At 34.4% G+C, this 21,115-nt stretch overlaps 4 protein-coding genes and 1 non-coding gene across 7 annotated transcripts; 3 read left to right on the top strand and 2 right to left on the bottom strand.

The window, feature by feature from the left end:
* Nucleotides 1–2,619: 2,619 nt before the first annotated feature.
* On the bottom strand, nt 2,620–3,435 carry LOC111907251 (uncharacterized). The gene has a single exon (XM_023903034.3). It carries the CDS (start codon nt 3,231–3,233, stop codon nt 2,676–2,678), a length of 558 nt encoding a protein of 185 aa, XP_023758802.1. The 5' UTR covers nt 3,234–3,435; the 3' UTR covers nt 2,620–2,675.
* Nucleotides 3,436–3,447: 12 nt separating this feature from the next.
* TRNAD-GUC (transfer RNA aspartic acid (anticodon GUC)) lies at nt 3,448–3,519 on the bottom strand. The gene has a single exon. It is a non-coding gene; the product is annotated as a tRNA-Asp (tRNA).
* Nucleotides 3,520–9,079: 5,560 nt separating this feature from the next.
* Nucleotides 9,080–10,922, top strand: LOC111907220 (uncharacterized). 2 transcript variants are annotated; one of them, XM_052764085.1, is made up of 3 exons: nt 9,080–10,014; nt 10,080–10,326; nt 10,387–10,922. In XM_052764085.1, the coding sequence occupies exons 1-3, from the start codon at nt 9,710–9,712 to the stop codon at nt 10,552–10,554; spliced, it is 720 nt and encodes a 239-aa protein (XP_052620045.1). In that variant the 5' UTR covers nt 9,080–9,709; the 3' UTR covers nt 10,555–10,922. The 2 variants fall into 2 exon arrangements, with proteins under 2 accessions (XP_052620045.1, XP_042758261.2); XM_042902327.2 differs by having other exon boundaries at nt 10,080–10,922.
* A 4,942-nt stretch (nt 10,923–15,864) lies between these two features.
* On the top strand, nt 15,865–17,919 carry LOC128126337 (uncharacterized). 2 transcript variants are annotated; one of them, XR_008224154.1, is made up of 4 exons: nt 15,865–15,969; nt 16,720–17,318; nt 17,403–17,779; nt 17,860–17,919. XR_008224154.1 is itself a non-coding variant. In XM_052764084.1 (3 exons), exons 1-3 carry the CDS (start codon nt 15,937–15,939, stop codon nt 17,548–17,550), a joined length of 780 nt encoding a protein of 259 aa, XP_052620044.1. In that variant the 5' UTR covers nt 15,865–15,936; the 3' UTR covers nt 17,551–17,858. The 2 variants fall into 2 exon arrangements, 1 of the variants encoding a protein (XP_052620044.1); XM_052764084.1 differs by lacking the exon at nt 17,860–17,919 and having other exon boundaries at nt 17,403–17,858.
* Nucleotides 17,920–19,131: 1,212 nt separating this feature from the next.
* On the top strand, nt 19,132–20,028 carry LOC128126336 (uncharacterized). Its single transcript, XM_052764083.1, has 2 exons — nt 19,132–19,459; nt 19,560–20,028. Exons 1-2 carry the CDS (start codon nt 19,307–19,309, stop codon nt 19,971–19,973), a joined length of 567 nt encoding a protein of 188 aa, XP_052620043.1. The 5' UTR covers nt 19,132–19,306; the 3' UTR covers nt 19,974–20,028.
* The last annotated feature ends 1,087 nt before the right edge of the window (nt 20,029–21,115 follow it).

Below are 21,115 nucleotides of genomic sequence, written 5' to 3'. Positions count from 1 at the left end.
TATATATATATATATATATATATATATATATATATATATATATATATATATAGGGTTAAGTTCAAATAAGAACACTATTTAATGTGAGAACGTGAAAACACTACCTTATGTTACTATTCTACTATGAATTTAATATGTATAGTATTGTAATAATTATAATATGAATATATTCAATTTTATATTGCTATTCTACTATAAAATTTATATATATGTGTAGTAATTTAGTAAATTCTAATGTGAATGTTAAATATGTGATTATTCATATATTCGGTGATGAATAATGTCATAAAGTTGTACATACAAAATTTTAATGTGAATATTAATGTGTGATTGTTCGTATATTTGTTGATGAATAATGTCATATCGTTGTAGATACAAAATTCATAGTAGAATAGTAACATAAAGTAGTTTTCTCACGTGTCACATTAAATAGTGTTCTCATTTGACTAAACCCTATATATATATATATATATATATATATATATATATATATATATATATATATATATATATATATATATATATATATATATATGCATGACAAATTAGGGTTTAATCTTGTAGCGCTCAAAATTCTCACATAAAATTTTCATTTTTAAATCCACACAAAACACAATTTAACATTTCTCAAACCCAAATTTTTAAGTTGTTCCAAACACAATACAATAAATTGTTCGACAATATCTCAGAATCCTCAAAAAACACAATCTCTAGCTAGTTTGTACAATCATGCCGATGTCTTCCTGCGATCCTGAGATGTACCTGAAACACATTTCACACAACACTGTAAGCATAAAGCTTAGGGTTTGTCTCAGGTTGATAAGATGATGAGGGAGGCGAGGTAGAGGGCTTAAGGTCCTTTAAATAAGGTGCAAACCCTAAAAATTAGGGTTTTCACGCTCAGCTTCAACTCGTCGAGTTGGGTCCCCCAATTCGTCGAGTTGATTCTAAGATCCACGCGACTATCTAAATCTCTACTTGACGAGTTGGGGCCTCCAGCTCGTCGAGTTGCCCTGTCAATATGAATATAAACAATTTAAATTTATACATGGGAGTCGTGATGTTACAAATCTTATAAATTAGTTAGACAAATATCGAAATTAATGGCATAATCAATGGTTTCCAAAACTGACAAGATTTATCAATCTTACCATCAAGGTTCTAAATGACGTGAGGCGTGGCCTGGCGGCAAGGCCAAGGCTTAAGCTTAACGAGTCATGACATTTTTCAATGCGTGATGTAAGGTGACGATTTTGTATTAATTTATAATTGTATCACCACATAAATATAAATTTATATTACATATAACTACTTTTTAGAAGTCTTATATCAATAACTAATAACAAAAAGTAAACAAAAAACACAATACTTGTATCCACGATTAGAAAATACATAACAAAGAGCAAAGAAAAAACGTGTCTCAAACAAAAAAAACATGCGCCATAACACGCCATAACGTGTCATGGCACGCCATATCACGCCTTGCCACGCGACACGCGTAACAACAACCTTATGCGACTTTTTGTAACGACGACACCACACTTCACGCCACGACATGCCTTGGCACGCGCCATGATACGCCTTTTAGAACACTGCTCACCATAATCACCCACTAAAATTCAGATTTTTCATAATGAAACTAATTCAAATTTCCGAAAACCTTTTGGAGCGCTGCTCCAAACTACCGCCAGGGACTCTGCCCCTTGGACCCCGCTAGGAGCGCTGCCCCTAGGACCATGCAAAGGGTTGCGGCCCACTTGACCCCTATCTTCCTGTTGTACCACTTATAATTTGATCTTATATATACATGCACTTCACATTAATCAAACATATAATATATAGTGCAAACGATAAACCCTTTAGCTCACATGTCAATTCCAATTACACCAAATGTCAGGTGACACTAAAATCATCAACAAGGGTGTTCAACATACTTTTGTGTTTTAGCATATCCTCCAAAAGATGAGCCCACTCTATCCCCTATCCTTGCAAAAGGAGGGAGCCATAGTAGACGGTTGAGAACCCATTTATACATATTAAAATTATAAAAAGGTTTTAGTAGATGAAAAGTAATTCTTGGTCGCTACTTTCTATCTATGATTTCTCTATCGACATAATATCAATTTGAAGTTTTCTCATTATGATCTTTTTTTTGAACAACTAAATTTTATGGAAAACTATAGTAACAAGAAGCTAGCGAGAAAAAACAATAATAAAGAGTCTTACATAAGAGGATTTTTCATCCGGTGAAACCAAGAAATTTTACATCTACTACTCCTATTAGAGAGCCCATTAAAAACATGAGTAATAATACTTTAAAAAATATGACTACTACGCATCTTGAACGTTCGCATTATGATCTAAAATTGGTTTCAACATATGTAAACTCCAAAAAGTTGACATTAGATGCATACAATTTCTAATCTCCGTCATCAAGGTTTAATGTTCCATTTTCTTGAAAGATTATTCTTTTATTTTTCAGTGGTTTCAATAATGCAAAAACGTGTTCTGCAATGGCCGCTTGACCGAAACTTAAAGGAACAAGGGGGATAAAATGTAACTTGTCAACATATAACTCACTAACATTCTAAGAATAAAATCAAAAAATTTAACAATGCGTTTTCTTGATTTGAGTTTTGACTTATAAATATTTGTAGAGTACAATTATGAAGCTACTAAGTAGCGAATGCATGCAACACAATGCATATATAAAAAACAAGAGCCAAAGGCACCAACACTACCAACGGCACAACCGCAGCCACACCATACCAATCGGAACAACCCAATTTTCCGAGCTTAATCTCAACCAAATCAACCAGCGCAGCAGTCAAAAACAAACATCCAGACACCGATCCAGTAGCCGACGCCAAAATCCCAGCTCGTAAGACCCTCAAATTAACATGAGCGATGGTGTCATCACTCACCTGAATCCGCGTGTCCCCATCTTTGGCTGTTCTAATGGCTTGTTTGAGCGCGAAAGCAATAAGGCTCGAGAACAGGAAGGAACTGAAAGAATAGACATGGAAGGCGACCAACTTCTCGGCGGTGGAGGAGGACATGAGGCATGTGGTCGCGGAGGAGGAGTCCACGAGGGTGTAATTTGGGTCGGCGGGGTTAACGGCAAGACCAAGGAAGAGACCGAGTGTGAAAAGGGAATTGACGTTCACGATTCCGTCTAATGCCATGACGTGGATGGTGGTGCTGTTTAGGTTACGGTGGTCGGTGGTGGTCATTTGGTTGATTAGTGGTGGCGGATTGTGGATATTGGATCGAGAATGAGGTGGTGTTGTTGGTGGGTTGAAGCTGAAATTTGGAATGTTTGGGTCTCTTTATCGGCAAGAAACTGAGGAGTGGAAGGCAGGGCAAGATTCAATTACAGAAAATATCCGTAGAGGAAAACGACGTCTTTGGAAAATACAACGTTGGAAGATAAAAAAAAGTCAAAAACGCCGTTGCCGGGGATCGAACCCGGGTCACCCGCGTGACAGGCGGGAATACTTACCACTATACTACAACGACCAGATGTTCATTTTCTTAAACTGATTTAATTAATATTTTGGTTTTACGATTCTTAATTTTGAATCTCATTTATTGATTTTCGATTTGATGTAAATGTTGAAACTCGATATACTATATTTATTCTGTTAAAATATTTTAAAGTGGCATGAATGTTTTTGTAGTGTTTGTATGAAGTTGTTTTCCTTCAATAGCAAGTAAACTTTGTTTATTTTGATTTTAGACCAACCAACCAAATTTGAAATCCGGTTTATTTATGTTAAAACCTAAAAGTTGATTCGTAAATTCTGTATGTTTCAAGTACGAACCAAATAAGAAAAGTCAAAATAGAATAAACCAGGTTAGGCCACAAAAATGATTTTCCTAAAATTTAGCGATAATTTGAGTTAATTGTATTAGATAATGTTCATGTTTGGTAGAAGTGTTCAATAGATATTATAATAAGCATATAACGACATTATAATGAAACCGATGGAACATGTGTCACATGCCCATTTATTTTTATTAGAAAATGATAAATAGCAACTATAGGTTTTGATCACCAATTTCAAATACCTAAGTTATTTATGCCTACGTTATTGATATTATCAATAAATAAATTAGTTTGTAGAAGCTGTTGTATGTAAAAGGATGAGATGAATACTAACTAAAAGATTAAATTGACACATGGATTAAATTATGAATTTGAATTAAGTCACTGATGGGTATAATCAAATACATGGAGAAATCTTTAAATCGTAATCAAGATATGGAAGTCGACTTCGACATGAATGTCAGACAGAAAACAGTCTTTGAGTGTCTGTGGACACCTCATGCTCAGGATTTTCTGCTAACTATCCTTATTGACGGTCTTGGCCAGCATATGTCTCATGTGGAGTACCGAACTATCCTTCGGTACCGCCTCATGATTCCCATATTCCCAATTGACGAGATATACCCAGTTTGCGGCAATGCATGTTTGGATACATTTGGGGAACACACGGTTCATTGTAGAGAGCTCCTTGGTTTCAAGTACAGACATGATATGGTTCGGGATGTTTTCTTTGATGATTGTCGGCGTGCAGGTATTTCTGTGAAGAAAGAAGCATCAATGAACTTTTTGATGAACCCGCAGGATGGAAGGTCCACACTTAGACCAGTGGACATTTTGGTCTTTGGATGGATAGGAGGGAAGCATGCGTGCGTGGATCTTACTGGGGTCTCTCCTCTCGTTGGTTTGGGGAGCGGGGGTTTCACAGTTGGACATGCCGCTTTTAAAGCCGTTGCGTGCAAAGTTGTAAAGCATGAGAATGCATGTATAGAAAATCAACATGTGTTTGTACCTTTTGCATTCGATACATTTGGTTTTCTTACACCAGAGGCGGTGAAGCTCCTCAATATAGTCCAACGAGTCATGCATTCTAATGTCATATCTTCAAGAATCATAAATATTGTTTTCAAAAGAATTGGTTTCGCCATCCAGAAAAGGCTAGCGGCGCAGCTTGTTGCATATTTGCCTTCAATCGATATGTATTGAACTTTTATTATCAATCTCAAAAAAAAAAAAAAACTAGAAAACAAATGTGAAGACATTAACTTCACAAAGGCATAAATGATAAAACTTAAAGCTCTCTATGTTCATATTCATACACACAAAATTCAGCTATGCACTGTTATATTATTATACTAGGCGAATCCTCACGCGTTGCGCGAGGATAAAATTATATAGTTAAAATAATAACTTTTACCAAATTATTATTTAATATTTCTACTTTGAAATAAAATGTTAGTAGTAAAGCAAACATATAGTTAACATATTAGTTTTATTAAACGTTATAGTTTTATTTTTAAGTCATTGTGATATATACAATTATTTGATAATTTTATAAATTGTTTAAAATTGTGTAAATTATATATAAAATGAATGATAATATAATGGTTAACGAAACGTATGAACAAAAATATGAACTGTAACTTTTAGTAACATAAAAATAGAAAAACATCTTTTATAACATTTGTATTAAAAAAGATATATATACAACGAATAATAAAAAATATGAAAAATAAATACTATAACTTTTAATAACATAAAAACACCAAAACATCTATTATAACATTTACATTAACTCTTCATATTTAAATCACAAATCTCTTCAAATACATTAATGTTTTTAATGAGAAAAAATTTACAACCTTATAAAAGAAAGGAAAATAAAAAGTTATTAGTGATTACTAATTAATAATCATAAGTTAAAAACTCTTGAGTTGTAACTAATTAATATACATAAATTAGCAAACTCTTGAGTTGTAGCGTGAGTTTCAATTGAATGCGATACTTGAAAATATATTATTATTATTATTATTATTATTATTATTATTATTATTATTATTATTATTATTATAATTTGTTTTGATGCATAATTTTAATCCCTTCCATTATTAAACATAAAGATATTTAATTATAAATTTATAGCATAAATAGATGCGTATACATTTTGTCCTAAAAGTTGTGATTTTTTGATAAAAAAAATTCAAAAATAAGTTTTGTGATCTCTAAGTATTTTTTTATGCATTTTAATGATTTTTAAGGTTTTTTTTAGGGTTTATTGTTTTCCATAGAACCTAAACCTATATATATATATATATATATATATATATATATATATATATATATATATATATATATATATATATTCATAAATGTCATATGTAATTCTTGTCGTAGTAATATGGATTAATTATTTTCCTATGAAGAACATATCATGATAAGTCTATCATAATTACATATCAAATGTTCAAAATTATGTTATCTTTTAAATATTTTTAAATATGTTGTGTAGGATAACCCAACAAAAAAAAATAATAGAAAATAAACATAATCAAAATAGAAAAACTACAATCAAATAAATAAGAGCATTGTGTGGTTGAATATATAAATAAAGATGTTACATAAACATACATTTAAATCAAAAGATAAAACTAACATTCGTCAACTTTGCTCAAACAAAAAAAACCTATATCCATTTTATGAATATTCTTTCTTCATTTAACACCATTCAACCATAGAAACTTGATGACAATTCTTCACTAACCTGCAATCAGAATATTTTTCTTGAAAAAGAAGAATCAGAAAGATATTCCAAGCAAAACATTGATGTTTGGAGAGTCACATTTAAGATTGAGTAATACACACAAATGACATATAAAGATTAAATGAGAAACTGAATATAAAGAAAGAATAGAAAAGCTTCATTTGTTTTGGTTGAAAGAAAAAATCATATTACCCATTTTTCAAATCATCATATTTTGATCATTAATACTTCAACTATATGAAAACTTTTGAATTACAATATCTTCAAATCCTTCTTACATGTAAGATTTCATATAACACAAAAGACACAAAAGATTGGTCTTTTTATAGTAAACTTTTCACTAAATGCTAATTAAACATAATATAAGTTATAAAACTTTTGAGTGTTAAATCATAATTAAGAAAACTTTTGAGTAGCATTAGTTAAAAAGGGGAGTTTCAAATGAATGTGGTTTGAGGAAGTTAAAAATGGGGGTATCAAATGCATAAGATTCAAGAAAAAAAGGCTAACTTTATAAGTATGTATGATGTGTGCTTTAGGATATAAAGAAGTTAATCCTCACACTAAAGATCACGGAAAGTGTTGAGAGAGTTACTTATGTTTGACAATCATCAAATTGATAAATATCAATTGACGTTTACACGAGTTTCTTTTTTCAAACAACCAGAGAGAACCATGAATTGATAATACCCGGTTTAATGGTTAAAAATTTTAAAATGACACCCCTAAAGCAAAATCAAATTACAAAATATATGCGAAGAGTCAATTTAACAAATTCATAAAACTTAAAGCTCTTTAGTTTGAATTTCATACACATAAAATCCAGTTACACTCGATTGCTATGATCTATGTGTACTTTTGGATATTAGGTAGTTAATCCTTACTCTGAAGATCATGGGAAGAGTTGATGGAGTAACTTATGTTCGACAACTATCAAATTAATATCAGTCCAAGTTTACAAGATTTCCTCTTTTGTTAACCACTAAGAGAACCATAAACTGATAAGTGCTCCGGTTTGACAGTTACAACTCCCTCTTGTTTTTAATAACCGAGAGAACTGTGAACTGATAATGCCTCCAATTTGATATTTAATAAATTTGAACCGACAAGTCCTTAGAATATGAACTTTGATATTCTTTGGCTAACGTAGTCTTCAAACATTTAAATGAATTTGTTTTCTTAAATGGAGATTGACTAGTTACTAAAACTTATTCCATCATTTAATCGGTTCAAGTTAACGGAAAACTTAACTTTCTAATACATTACAAAGATCAATATTGTCTGCTTGGGCCACTCGACACGGAAACTTCTCAAGGGTCGCTAATATTGAAATTGCTCTCGCCATGACATGCTTAACTTTAGAGTTCTTATGATATTTGTTGTCCCACTAGAATTTAAAACTCATTGTGATAGGTAGGTATCCATACCTCTTATAAGATAATGCTTAGTTCTCTTACCTGGTTGATGTGTGATAACCAAAACATTACCTCTCTGTGAAGTTTCGATATTGGGTAGATCAAAGCGGACAATATTATGGTACGTGACTTTGGGGATGTTACAAAGGGTATTAGAGTTAGGAAAACGAGGTTTATGCATTCGGCAGGGACGTCAGACCATGTAGAAGGAGAGATACGAGAAGGAGATCCTTGATCCCACATTGGTCGGATAGGAGAACTAAGCATTGTCTTATAATGGGTGTGTATATTGTTTTGGGCAAAAATCAATCACATGAAAATCAACCAAGTTATATGAGAGGTTGTGGTGTTGTAGCTATTACAAGAATCGAATTAAGATTAAAATGAAAAAAGTGGTTTACAAGGAAAGCTCTTGATCCTTGATGGGATCTTTGACATAAAACCTTTGTTGGTGATAATGATCAACTGCCTCATTTGATTTTATTGATTAGAACAAAAATTACAGAAATGATGACCAGAATACAAGTATGAATGCTTTAGTAATACTAGTTGTGTCCTTAGTGTGAAGAGTACATGTGCATTTATAGTCTAACCCTAATAACTAAAAGTCCGATATTTTTGGGATCCTCTTGAACAAGTATTTGCACATTGTTTTGACATGGTATTCCCGGGTCTTAAGCCTGTTTGAGATGATTCTTCGGACTTAAGGAATCTTTAATTGACTATTTATGCATAAGTAAGGAATAAATAAGAAATATACCCGTTAATATTGTTAGGAAATAATAATCATGATAGTCAGGATCCTGACATATATTTCGGGATGCTTAGATTTCTTTGAGATTTGGGATCGTGGATAGGATTGAAGATCTTGACCCTAATTAATTGCCCCCAAATTATACCTGTAAAATGTTTTGGATTAATTCATGATATTTAAAAGAGTATAATTTCATCATATACTTAAAACAAAAATGAAAATGAAAATAAGGATTCCAGAATCCTAATAGATAGAGAAATTTAAATTCTAACGGATAGAATTCTAACCGTTAATGTAGGCATAATTATCTATGAAATCATTTCTCTTTCTTCTGTGATCTTCACAAAATAGGGTGCTTGGGTTCCTGATCTTTTTTACTTGTTCCAGCTTTCTTTGAAACATTATCGATTGTCTTTAAAGGTACTCTTTCCTGATCTTTTCTTCTTAATTTTCTTAGTCATTGATCATGGGAAATAAGATGCTCCATTCTTGTGATAACATTATTGTTCCTTCTGACAAAGACTTCGTTGATCAAAAGATACCATCTTACGATGAGACTTGATCTTTTGATGACAACGATATTGAGTCTTTAAAAATGGTTGGCGCTTTTTTATCTGATGTCATCTTCAATCCTTTTGATGCCAAGGATCAACCATACTTTGTCTCTCCTTCTTGGGTTTGCCTTCCTGAATACCCATTTTCTTTGAGTTTGTCATACCCTTTTTCCGGTATCATTTCTGAGTTTTTCAAAGTCACCAAAATTTCATACATCCAAGCCATGCCTGTAATTTGGAGGATCCTGTCTTGTATTGATTGATTGAATCGACCAAATGATCTAGACATAAGTCTAGCAGAGTTGGCCTATGTCTACGATCTTTCAACTTTTGGGAATTCCCGTTTCCTGATCGAAGTCAAAATTAATAAATCACCTCTTATCCTGAAACTAAAACACAATGACAACACTTGGAAATAAAAATATTTTTTTTGTGAGGCGTGACTCTATCCTCGGCAGGGATCTCCTGCCAAAAACCTGGATAAAAAAGGGTAGGATCTTATTTGTTATATTAAGAATCCTAGAATTTATGCTTTCTTATTTTATTTGTTTTGATGCATCTTTTAAGTTTGATGATATCGTTCCTACCGCTGAGGATACAAAGGTGAAGATTGGCAATTTCTTTGATTTACTCAAGACCGACAGATCCTTAAAGTTTGAGCCACCCAACTTCCAAGAGAGTTTATATGCGACTTATATCGACAGGTGAGATCCTTCGATCGTCTATTTTATTTGAAGGATCCTGATCTGATTAAGTTTCTTTGCGCAAGATCCAAGTCTACATGCTCTAGAACACTGTTCTCTCTTGCTGACATTGATTTCGCAATATCCACTGGCCAACTCGTTATTAAGAAGGAAAAGGCCTCATCCTCTCTCCCTCCAAAGAGGACATCGATATACCTGACCGTCAAGACTCCAGGATCTAAAAAGAGGAAGTCGGCAGGAACCACAAACCTTGGCCTAAAGAACCTTGGAGTAGAGGAGGCACTGTTGAAGCTAATCTCCTTCTCGCAATTTGTAAGTATTTTCAAGCTCATTTCTACTATACTATTGTTTACTTGTCATGATCTTCCACAGGTTGCTGATCATGTCTCTCGATCTACTGAAGATATAAGGATTAGAGCGGAATGGGCAGAGCATGCCTTAAAGGAGCAAGATGGGATCAACAAGGATCCTGTGCAGAAGGTGGAGAAGCTGAGCAAAGAGAAAGCACAGAGAGGAAGAGCACGCTCTGGAAATCAATGAGGTGATTTCCGAACTCAGAAGAAGTGTCGTTGAGGCCATCTGGGAGGTAAATATCAAGTTGGTGGAGGACGTGGAGAATGCATGATCCTAGAATGTGGAAGCTTGGCATGAAACCCTAACTGAAATCACTGGCAAGCCTTTTAACTCTGATCAGGATCCTACAGAGATGAATAAGAAAGAAGAGGAAGAAGAAGAGAAGAAGAAGAAGGAGGAGGAAGAGAAGAAGAAGAAGACATAAAAGACCCCAAGTAGGGTGATCAAGTATATGATTAGGTTTGATTAGTTTAAAAACATTTTGAGATTTTGGTATGTAAAACAATATTTTTATGTGGGGTTAGTGGGCAACCCCTTTTATTTTAATGCTTTGGTTTATCTCTTTTTTCTTGTGAGGTTGACGCCGTTGCAACATGTTTTTATAAAGCTTCTTAGACGATTTGGATCCTAAGAATCTTAGGGTTTGCAAAAATCTTTGGGATCCTAAAGATCTGAGCTATTTGATCAGGATCTTGATATAGTTAGGATCATGAGATTTGAGAAGATAAATTTTGATCAAAAGGGTAGGGAAGTCTTTTCATCAAAAGATAAGGATGAATAGAACCTGATGCAAACTTCTTCTTTTGATTTCCATTAGACCTATAACTACTTTTTTGAACTTATTCTTTAGGATTCTGATCCAATTATTAGGAGAATTTTTCTTAACATGCCCATAGCTTTAGAATTCAAGTAATATTGGGAAAGTTCCAACATAGTAATTCATTGGTTGGAGACCCAAGTTGGAGTTTTACTGGGAAAAATCCTAATTTATGATATTCTTTGGAATATCCTAACTTTAACGTATCCTGGGGAATATTCCAACTTAAGATATTTTGGGAAAAATCCCAACTTAGGATATTCCGGGGGAGATCCCAACTTAAGAAATTCTGGGGGAGATCCCAACTTAAGATATTATGGGGAAGACCCCAACTTAAGATATTGTGGGGAAGATCCCAACTTAAGATAACATGACAATGTTATAAACCGTAAATTAAAGTTTAGGATCTTAACATATCTTAAGAAATAAGAGGTTTGCCTAGTCACTAAGGTGTGAAATGATCCCCTAATTCACATCCCATAGTTAGATATCGTGCGTCCAAGAGAGGTGTAGAAATATAAACACATATGAAAGAGGTTATCAACTCTTTATACCTTAGAGAGGATTAAGTACCCTTGATCGGAGGAGAGATGATCAGTCTCTATTCGTAGCGGCTAGGATCCTTGAATTTCTGCATGTTGAAAATAAATATTAGCATAGGGAGAGCGTTATCCTGGATAATGCCCCTCCGATAATTAAGTTAGTAATGATCTTAAAGAGAGAAATTTAATAAAAAGGGAAAGGTGAAGGTAGGGAGTGGTTGCGTACCTTGTCTTTTCCATAATGAAATATCATGAATTTGACTTACATGAAATATGCCTGAGATGTATTGTATTCCATGACCTTGGCAAGAGGTTTCCTTTTATAGCAGCCAACCAATATGCCCCCTTTCCTGCTTCTAAATCAATGAGATGGGGGCCTTCCCATTTAGGTGCTAGCTTATCATCTTTAAGATCCTTGGTGTTTTGGAATGTTTTTCCTACAACCAATTCACCTACTTGGAGTCTTTAGATCTTAATATTCCTATTGTAGGATTTAACAATCCTTTGTTGGTGAGCTGCAATACAGGTCTTGGCGAGATCCCTTATTTCATCAATGGTGTCAAGATCATCAACTATGATCCTATCGTTTTTGTCTTGAGTTTGGAGTTTGTATCTTGTCGCTGGGATCACTACTTCTGTATGGATCATGGATTCTGCTCCAAACACCAAGGAGTATGGGGTTTGTCATGTTTCCGTTTTAGTAGTGGTTCTATCTACCCGCAGAATGAAAGGAAGTTCTTCAACCCATTTTCCCTTCTTTTCACCTAATTTCTTATTCAGGTTATTGACTATGATCTTGTTGCTAGACTGCTTGTCCATTAGCTTAAGGATGAAATGAGGTGGACATTATCATTTTAATTCCCCAACTAGTGCAGAAGTCATGTGTTATTTTTCTTATGAACGTTGTCACATATGATTTCAACAGGGATCCCGAATATGGTGAGGATGTTTCTCTTGATGAATGAGACTACCTCTTTATCTCTTATTTGAACAAAATCCTTAACTTCTATCCATTTTGAGAAATAGTATGTCATGACTAGCATAAAAACCTTTCCTCCAGGTGCCTTAGGCAATTTACCAACTATGTCCGTTCCCCACTTCGTGAATGGCCAAGGTGAGATGATGGGATGTAACGGTTCTGCCGGTTAGTGAAGGATGTTTCTATGTCTTTGACAACCATCACATTTCTGAGCATGTAAGAAAACATCTTTCTTCATGGTTGGTCAGTAGTATCCCGTTCTTAACACTTTGGAACATAAGAGTCAGCCCCTGGTATGGTTTCCACAATCCCCTTCGTGTATGTCTTTCAAGACTTCCATAGCTTCATTGTAACGACCCAATTTTCACGCCCAAAAATTTCAATTAAAATAAGTGGTTTGTAAAATATTTGTAGTAAAACATCATCCGATCATATCATTTCATAAAACATATCTCGAGTCTGAAAACCCAAAACATGAAAATAATAATAATGTTAGAGTACAATCCCAGAACATCTCGTAATGTGGAAAACCAATGTGTGTGTGTATGATGTGCCGCTACCGCGCCAGCTCCTTCCCCTTCGCTGAAGAGGTACCTGAAACCAAAACTGAAAACTGTAAGCACGAAGCTTAGTGAGTTCCCCCATCGTACCACATACCATACAATCATATCACGTACATACTGCCAGACATTTTTGGGGTGCCCGACCTACCCTGTACGGCCATTCTCGGGTGCCGACCTACCCATGCGGCCATTCTGGGGTGTTGACCTACTAATGTCGAGCCATTCTGGGGTACCGACTACCCTTCGGTCCTAACAACCGAACCTCGGGGACTATTTCACCCCTACTACTAATATCACATATAACATAACATAAACATATTATCAGACATATCTGGGGCGCCTGAACTACCCTTCGGTCCTAACAACCGAACTCGGGGACTAGTCCCCTCTTACTACCTCTATCGCATATAACATAACAAGCCAACATGCATACATATCATCACATACTGTCAGACGTATCTGGGATGTCTGACTACCCTTCGGTCCTAACAACCGAACTCTACTACTATCACATACAACATATCATGCTAACATATAACATATCAGGTAGTAGCAAACCTAGATGATATCACAAAGATATTCATCTATCATACGTCTCCTACTGGTGGGCCGACATTGTGGCCTTAGACCCACCGCTATTGGAAGGTAACTCACCTCGTAGTAGTTGCTGAACTGTGTGGGAATCCTCCGACTGCCGCTGCTGCTGCTCCGGAAATCCTCCGGCTAAAATTCCCACAAAACACTTAGTTAGAAACTGACATCTACTCTTAGGGTAAAATGACCATTTTACCCCTTGACCAAGTCAAAGTCAATGTCAACTTCTAGTTGACCTGACTCGCCGAGTTGGCTCGCCAACTCGCCGAGTCCCTATCCTTCCATTAGACCTCATACCCGTCTCTACTCGTCGAGTTAGACGATGACTTGACGAGTTTTCCTTCTAAATGAACACCGACTGAATCCTCATCCGACTCGCCGAGTTGTATGAACAACTCGTCGAGTTCATCATCAACTGATACTCATGTCTTGCCTCTGACTCGCCGAGTTATATGAACAACTCGTCGAGTTACTCTTCATCCTATGAACACGTTCTGTCCTCGACTCGCCGAGTTGATGAACAACTCGTCGAGTTCTATGAAGATTGCCTTGGACTCGCCGGGTCCGTTCATGCACTCACCGAGTACCATGAATTTACAGAACAATTTGCTTAGTTCAGAACGTTGGGTCACCCCCCCCCCCCTCGGGACTCCCTAAGACCTTTCCACACTCATTTGGTCCTTTTGACCCTCACTGATATGGGACAGAACCCTTGGACTCGCCGAGTCCAGGAATGGACTCGCCGAGTCGGTCACATCCCCTCCTTAAAACTTCGATTTCTGATGTACAACACTTGATTAAAAGATAGATCCAGGCCCTTAAACTCGATCTAGCACGTAAAGTTACAAACTTTACGTGCATGCATGGGACTTTTGAGCTTAAAAGGCTCTAAAATGGTTCTTTTGTTGCATGGGACCTTCCTTGAGTGCAAAAGCAACCCAAATCTGTCTTGTGACTCCAAAAATGACATAATCCAGAAGCTCAAACCCCCCAACCATGTTTGCAAACATGGTTGGCCACCAAAAATAGCTTATAAAAGCCCTAAATCACCCCAAAGAGGGATCTAACAAATGAATGAGCAAGGTTCAGACTTTATACCTTCTGTAGACTGCAAATGGTGAACCAAACTCGAATCCTTCAGTCTCCTCTTGATCCTTCAATGCTCTTCCTTCAAGAACCAGGTGCTACATTCATGATCTTCTAGGCACCTTAGATATGGTCCTACAAAGAATTTCTTGTACAATACTCCTTGGATCGTGACTGTAACATCCCACTGTGGCACGTATCATAATATTGTCCGATTTGGGCTCCCGACATGAAAACTTACCAATGGGTCACCCATCCCTGAATTGCTCCCGACCGGGCATGCTTAACTGCAAAGATCTTATGGGATCTGATGCCCTCACGACTTTAAAACGCGTTGTGATATGGAAGGTATCCACATCCTTATAAGGAATGTTTAGTTCTCCTTTCCGGCCGATGTGAAATCAGGTGCAAGTGTGCAACCCACGTTAATTGTAACACTCACAGATTTATGTTAGTCAATTAAATAGAATAAGCTATAAAAATGACATTTTTATATAAAGTTATTTAGGATAAATAATCTTAGACAAAGTCATATTGTATGTGACAAGGATTCCGTATATATACTAATTCTTTTTTTTTTTTTAAATATTTTTCTTGGTTTAATTATTCTTTTAAGAGAAATTTACAAAAATAGCCAATTACACTAATTGCATTACAAAAATAGCCAAAAAAAATCGGGATTACATATTTAGCCACCCATTTCGCAGATGAGAAGGTCCCATCTGCGAAATGGGCATCTCATCTGCGAATGTACAAGTGCCTGAAGCACAACTGTGCTTCAGGCACTTGTACATTCGCAGATGAGATGCCAATTTCGCAGATGGGACCTTCTCATCTGCGAAATGGGTGATTTTTAGGTATAAAAACGTTTTTTTTTTTTTTTTTTTTTTTTTTTTTTTTTTTTTTTTTTCATTTTCACCATTCTCTACACAAAAACTCTCTCTAACTTTGGGCTTCTCTCGGAATTTTGGCTAGTTTTTGAAGAAAATGGAGGATTATGTCAACAATCCCGCAAATATGGTTAGATTTTAACTCTTTTAATGTTTAAAGTTATTTTTTTTTTTTATCAATTGTTGTATTATTTAGTGTTAAAAAAGGGTAATTTTGTTGTGTTTGATAGTTTTAGTATATTTTTAGTATACTTGAAGTTTAAATGCAAGTAGAGACAGCGTAGATAATGTTTACAATTTGTTATTTTTGTAGTTTTTTTAGTTGTTGTATAACCTGAAATCTTGTAAATTTTTATCCTATAATTGTTTATATAAACTGCAAAATAGTTGTTTGTATATATATATTTGTCGTATAACATTTGTATAAGTTGAAAATTTGTCGTATATATATTGTTAGAAATTGTTTTTATTTGTCGTATAAGTTGAAAAATTTGTATAAAGTAGTCGTATAACTTGCAAAATTGTTAGTTTGGTTGTCGTTTTATTTTTAAATTTTTTTGTTTATATGGTTATATAATGTTAGTTTTAATTAGAAAGATAAAAATTGTTTATATATTTGTCGTTTAAGTTGAAAATTTGTTTAAGTTGAAAATATGTTTAAGTTGAAAATATTTATATAATTATGTATGATATTGTTTTCTATCGTAAATATATTTGTTGTATAACTTGGAAAATTGTTTATATATATGTATGTTATTGTTTTTTATCGGGGAAATATATATATTAGTAATTAAGAAAGTATTTGCAGTTCGTAATCGTATATTTAAAAAAAAATATATTTTTTAGTTATCTAATTTGTTTTTGTGTTTTTTTTTTGCAGCATGATTTTAGTTTAATGAATACGAAAGCCTTTGCGAACCTAAAAGGCTCTGGCGGTAACATATGGGAAGTCTTTGAAGTTTTAGATGATGCCCGACGTGCTATTTTCAGAAATACCGTCTTTGGCTATTTTATTGATGTCCCTCGTTTACAAGGGGACGCTTTATTGTTTCATAAAATGTTCCTTCATCAGATCCGGCCGGACCCTGTTTTATCTCCAGATGGAATAAAACGTTTATATTTTCGAGTAGGCAATACCAAAATGGTTTATGGGCCGGAAGAGTTTTGTTTGATTACCGGCTTCAATTTTGGGGAGTATCCAAAAAACATTGGGAGAAAAGGGTCGGAAAAATTAATAAGCAGTAAAAAAAGATGTTTACTGCGTGAACGGCTATTTCCGGACCATACTAATAGTTCGGTGAAAATCGGCGACCTGAAAAGTTTAATTTTAAATCAAACATTCCTAGCACTTGACGACCTTGATGCAGTTAGAGTATGTTTGATATACATTTTGTGTGAAGGTTTTTTGGGCAAAGAAGTTAACGATCGGGTGCCACAAGATTGGTTTTATTTGGCTGAGAATTTGGATCTCTGGAATAGGTATATTTTCTTTACGTTAAAAGTTCTATTTTATTAAAGTTATAATTTATATAATAATCAATTTTGTTTTTTTTGTTTTGTTAGCTTCGCTTGGGGTAGCTATCTATGGGATTTTACTTATGTTAACCTTGAGGATACGTGGAATAAGATACATCATTATTTATCATTTCCTGAGCGTGGTCAAACTTTAAAGTATTCCGTCTCAGGATTTACGGCTCCAATTAGGGTATAAAAATTTTCTTATATTTAAATTGTTTTATTGTTATATTTTTTATTTTAATTTTAACTTTTATTACTGTTATTGTACAAAATTGTAGATATAGATATATGAGATGATTCCGGCTGTTCGTGCATGTGGATTTGCATTGAGAAAAAATAAAGACTTGCCTCGGATGAAAAGATGGAGCGGAACAAAAAAATTGAAATGGGTTGACGTGAACAAGATTTGGTCAAAGATGCAGGTTTAAAAATATTTCGTTTATTATTAATAAAGTTGATTATTATAGTTTTATATGCATTTTTAATATGTTTAATTTTTTAGGAGGGGCTACCACCAAGACAAAACATGTTACCGGGTGATGGTGAGATGACATCTTTTTATTATATGTCATTTCAAGAGTATGTATATGGTGAAGGGAAAGCAGTTCCATCCCCAGTACGAGACCATTTTAGGAGACAAGACGAATCTTCGTCTAGTATGTCGTCTAGTGGTCGCTCTCATGGTAGAGGTCGGGGCAGTGGGAAACACAAGCTAGACGAGTTGTTGAAACGGGTACATGCACTGGAGCAGCATGTGTTTATGAATCAACAAAAACCTACAGAGGTTTTTTTTGAAGAAGTGAATAATGAACAATTTTGGAACGACATTATTTTTGAGGAACCGACAGTGTCACAAAGAAATTATGATGAACAGGTTAGTTACACGCTACATTATTTATTAAATTTTATTAACATATATGAATACCTGTGTTCATATTTTATATTTGAAAATATAGGTTGTGCAAGATGAAGTGATGAATAAAAACAATACAACTCAAAATGTTTTTGGTGATACTCAAGACGACAAGGTTGTTATAGATGTTACCTTTACGATTTTAATAATTACTTTTTAATAAAGTGTATTTTGTTATTAAGTAAAAAGTTATATTTTTAATGTAGGTGTTGGAGGAGAGTACTCAGTATGCGGGGAACAAATTTGATGATGATGTGTGTGATGTAAACGATTATAGTGAAGTTAAAGAGGTTATTATATAGTTACATTAATATTAATATTTTGTTTATTTAGATATTATTGCTTATTAAATTATGTGTATTTCGTTATTAAGTATAAAGTATTATCTTTAATGTAGGAGTGGGAGGAGAGGAATGACAATGCAGAGAACAAATTTGATGATGATGTGCCGGATGAAGACGAACTTATAATAATGGGAAATGTAGATTATTTTCAGGATGATGATGATGACAAAGAAGTTACACCCGATAAACCTAGGAGTCGAAAACCATCACAATTTTTATGCACTCCTTACACCGAGGTATTCGTATTATTTATAAACTGTTGATTTTATGTTTCTGTGAATTATCTGAAAGATATACATTTAAACATTTGAATATTGTTTTTAGTTGCACACGACACCGAAACAAAAAAGAAGAACAAAAAAGAAGGTTGGTATGAAATCAACAAGCCCTGTTCCTCCTCCAGTTTTTGGTGTTGCTCATGACTTCTCCAGGTTGCACCTGCAACCTTACGTAGCAGGCGGTGAGGATGTCATCCAAAATTATGTATTGCATTCATACGATGTGCAACATCGTTTGTTTAATTTCGTGTTAGATAGAGATTTTTGGAGCTCATTGTTTGGGCATACACACGACGGATGGTTGGAGTCAGCGGTAAATAAATTGTTAATTAATTCTTTTAAAAGTTAATTGTTTTTTAGTCAATAACAAAAGTATCATGTGTGCAGCATATAACCATTTGGTACCGACTTTTGATGGAGAGACGGTTTGAGAGCGACCGACATACAATAATGCCTCCAAATTTTTTTGTTTCTCATGCTTTGGAAGAAGGACAGGACTGGAGGGCGTTTATGGCTGGTATTGCTACATACCCCAACTTCATGGTTGCTTGGTGGGATGTTGATACGGTAAACTTAATAGTTTATATTGAAAATAATATCGTTTTTTTGTTATGTTTTTGTATTGTGATGTAAATAAACATAATTTTATTTTCTGATCCTTATACAGGTCTTATTGCCGATTCATTCATCCCCTAATCATTGGCTATTTGGGGAACTACGATTAGCGTCAATGGAAGTGCATATTTATGACAGTCTTGGTAGAGGTGCTTATGAAAAATTCCAATCCGAAGGAATCTTTTCCAAATTTGAACGTCGGGTGGCAAATTATTTTGACAAGATTAAGTATTGGGCGCGGAGGAACATCCCAAGGATTCCATTGAATATGCAATTCATTTATGAAGAAAACGTTCCCCAACAAAGTAGTCATTTGGGAGATTGCGGTGTTTTTCTTTGTATGTTTATGGAGCAATTGGTTTCAGGTCAACCAATACGTGTTCTTATTGACCCAAAGAACGCAGCTTTAGAGTTCCGTCTCCGGATGGCAAAAATTATTTGGGGGTCTAGTCTTGCTCCTCTGTAGTTGGATTATATAAATGTATATACAAATTAATGTTGGATTTCATTATTAGTTTATCTTTAGAGTATACTCAACGGATGACAAAAAATATAACGTTACGACAATTAAAACAATTTAATGACCTACTAATTACTTATCAATAAATTCAACATAAGAACGACCACAACATTTGTTTTAACGTTACAAATACAACAATTTATTGACCTAACAACTTCAAAACCATAAAAACAATATTGAAAAGCTTACAACTTGTAAACAAGAACTGCCAAGAACAACACCCAACTACAAACCAACGCTATCTTTAACTTCTTATTTTCTGATTGAAAGAGCTTATTAGAGTTAGCTACTTTAGCTATTACCATAGAAGATTGGTCCTTCTCTTCATCAACCCAACTGATAAACCCGCATTTTGGTCCCTGTTAAATTTAATATCCACAGTAAGAAAATAAATTTGTGTCATGTAAACACGAGGGTTTAAATTTGAATGACGGTAAGAACATGATACCAAATACGGGCAAGCGTAGAACAATCTTCCTGGGTTTTTAGTTGTACCCGAAATCCTAACGATACGTTCTCCTCCACAATTGCAGTATGCCATTAGCCTTCTTATTCTTTTAAATTGGAGTTACTTTCTCAGTTAAATTTTTTCATAATGAGTGACACCCATTTATAGAATAAATCATATTACGGACAATTCTTTTTGACTATGAAATAAACTGGTTTGACTATGAATTCAAAAAGTTCAACTATGGAATGCAGACAAGTACATTCTGTAGTATTGTCATGTCGGTCAGTGAAATTTGACTATGAAATGAACTGGTTTGACTATGAATTCAAAAAGGTCAACTATGGAATGCAGACAAGTACATTCTGTAGTATTGTCATGTCGGTCAGTGAAATTTGACTATGAAATGAACTGGTTTGACTATGAATTCAAAAAGGTCAACTATGAAATGCAGACAAGTACATTCTGTAGTATTGTCATGTCGGTCAGTGAAATTTGACTATGAAATGAACTGGTTTGACTATGAATTCAAGATGTTCAACTACGAATTTAAAGGGTTAAACTATGAATTTTGATCAGTAGAGATACAATAACTTCTATTTATAATTCCATTTGTGTGATCATTGTAGAGCACAATTAT

This window comes from Lactuca sativa, chromosome 5, assembly GCF_002870075.4.
Source record: "Lactuca sativa cultivar Salinas chromosome 5, Lsat_Salinas_v11, whole genome shotgun sequence".
NCBI classification, from domain to species: Eukaryota; Viridiplantae; Streptophyta; class Magnoliopsida; order Asterales; family Asteraceae; genus Lactuca; species Lactuca sativa.
This window is presented reverse-complemented; position numbering and strand designations above follow the sequence as displayed.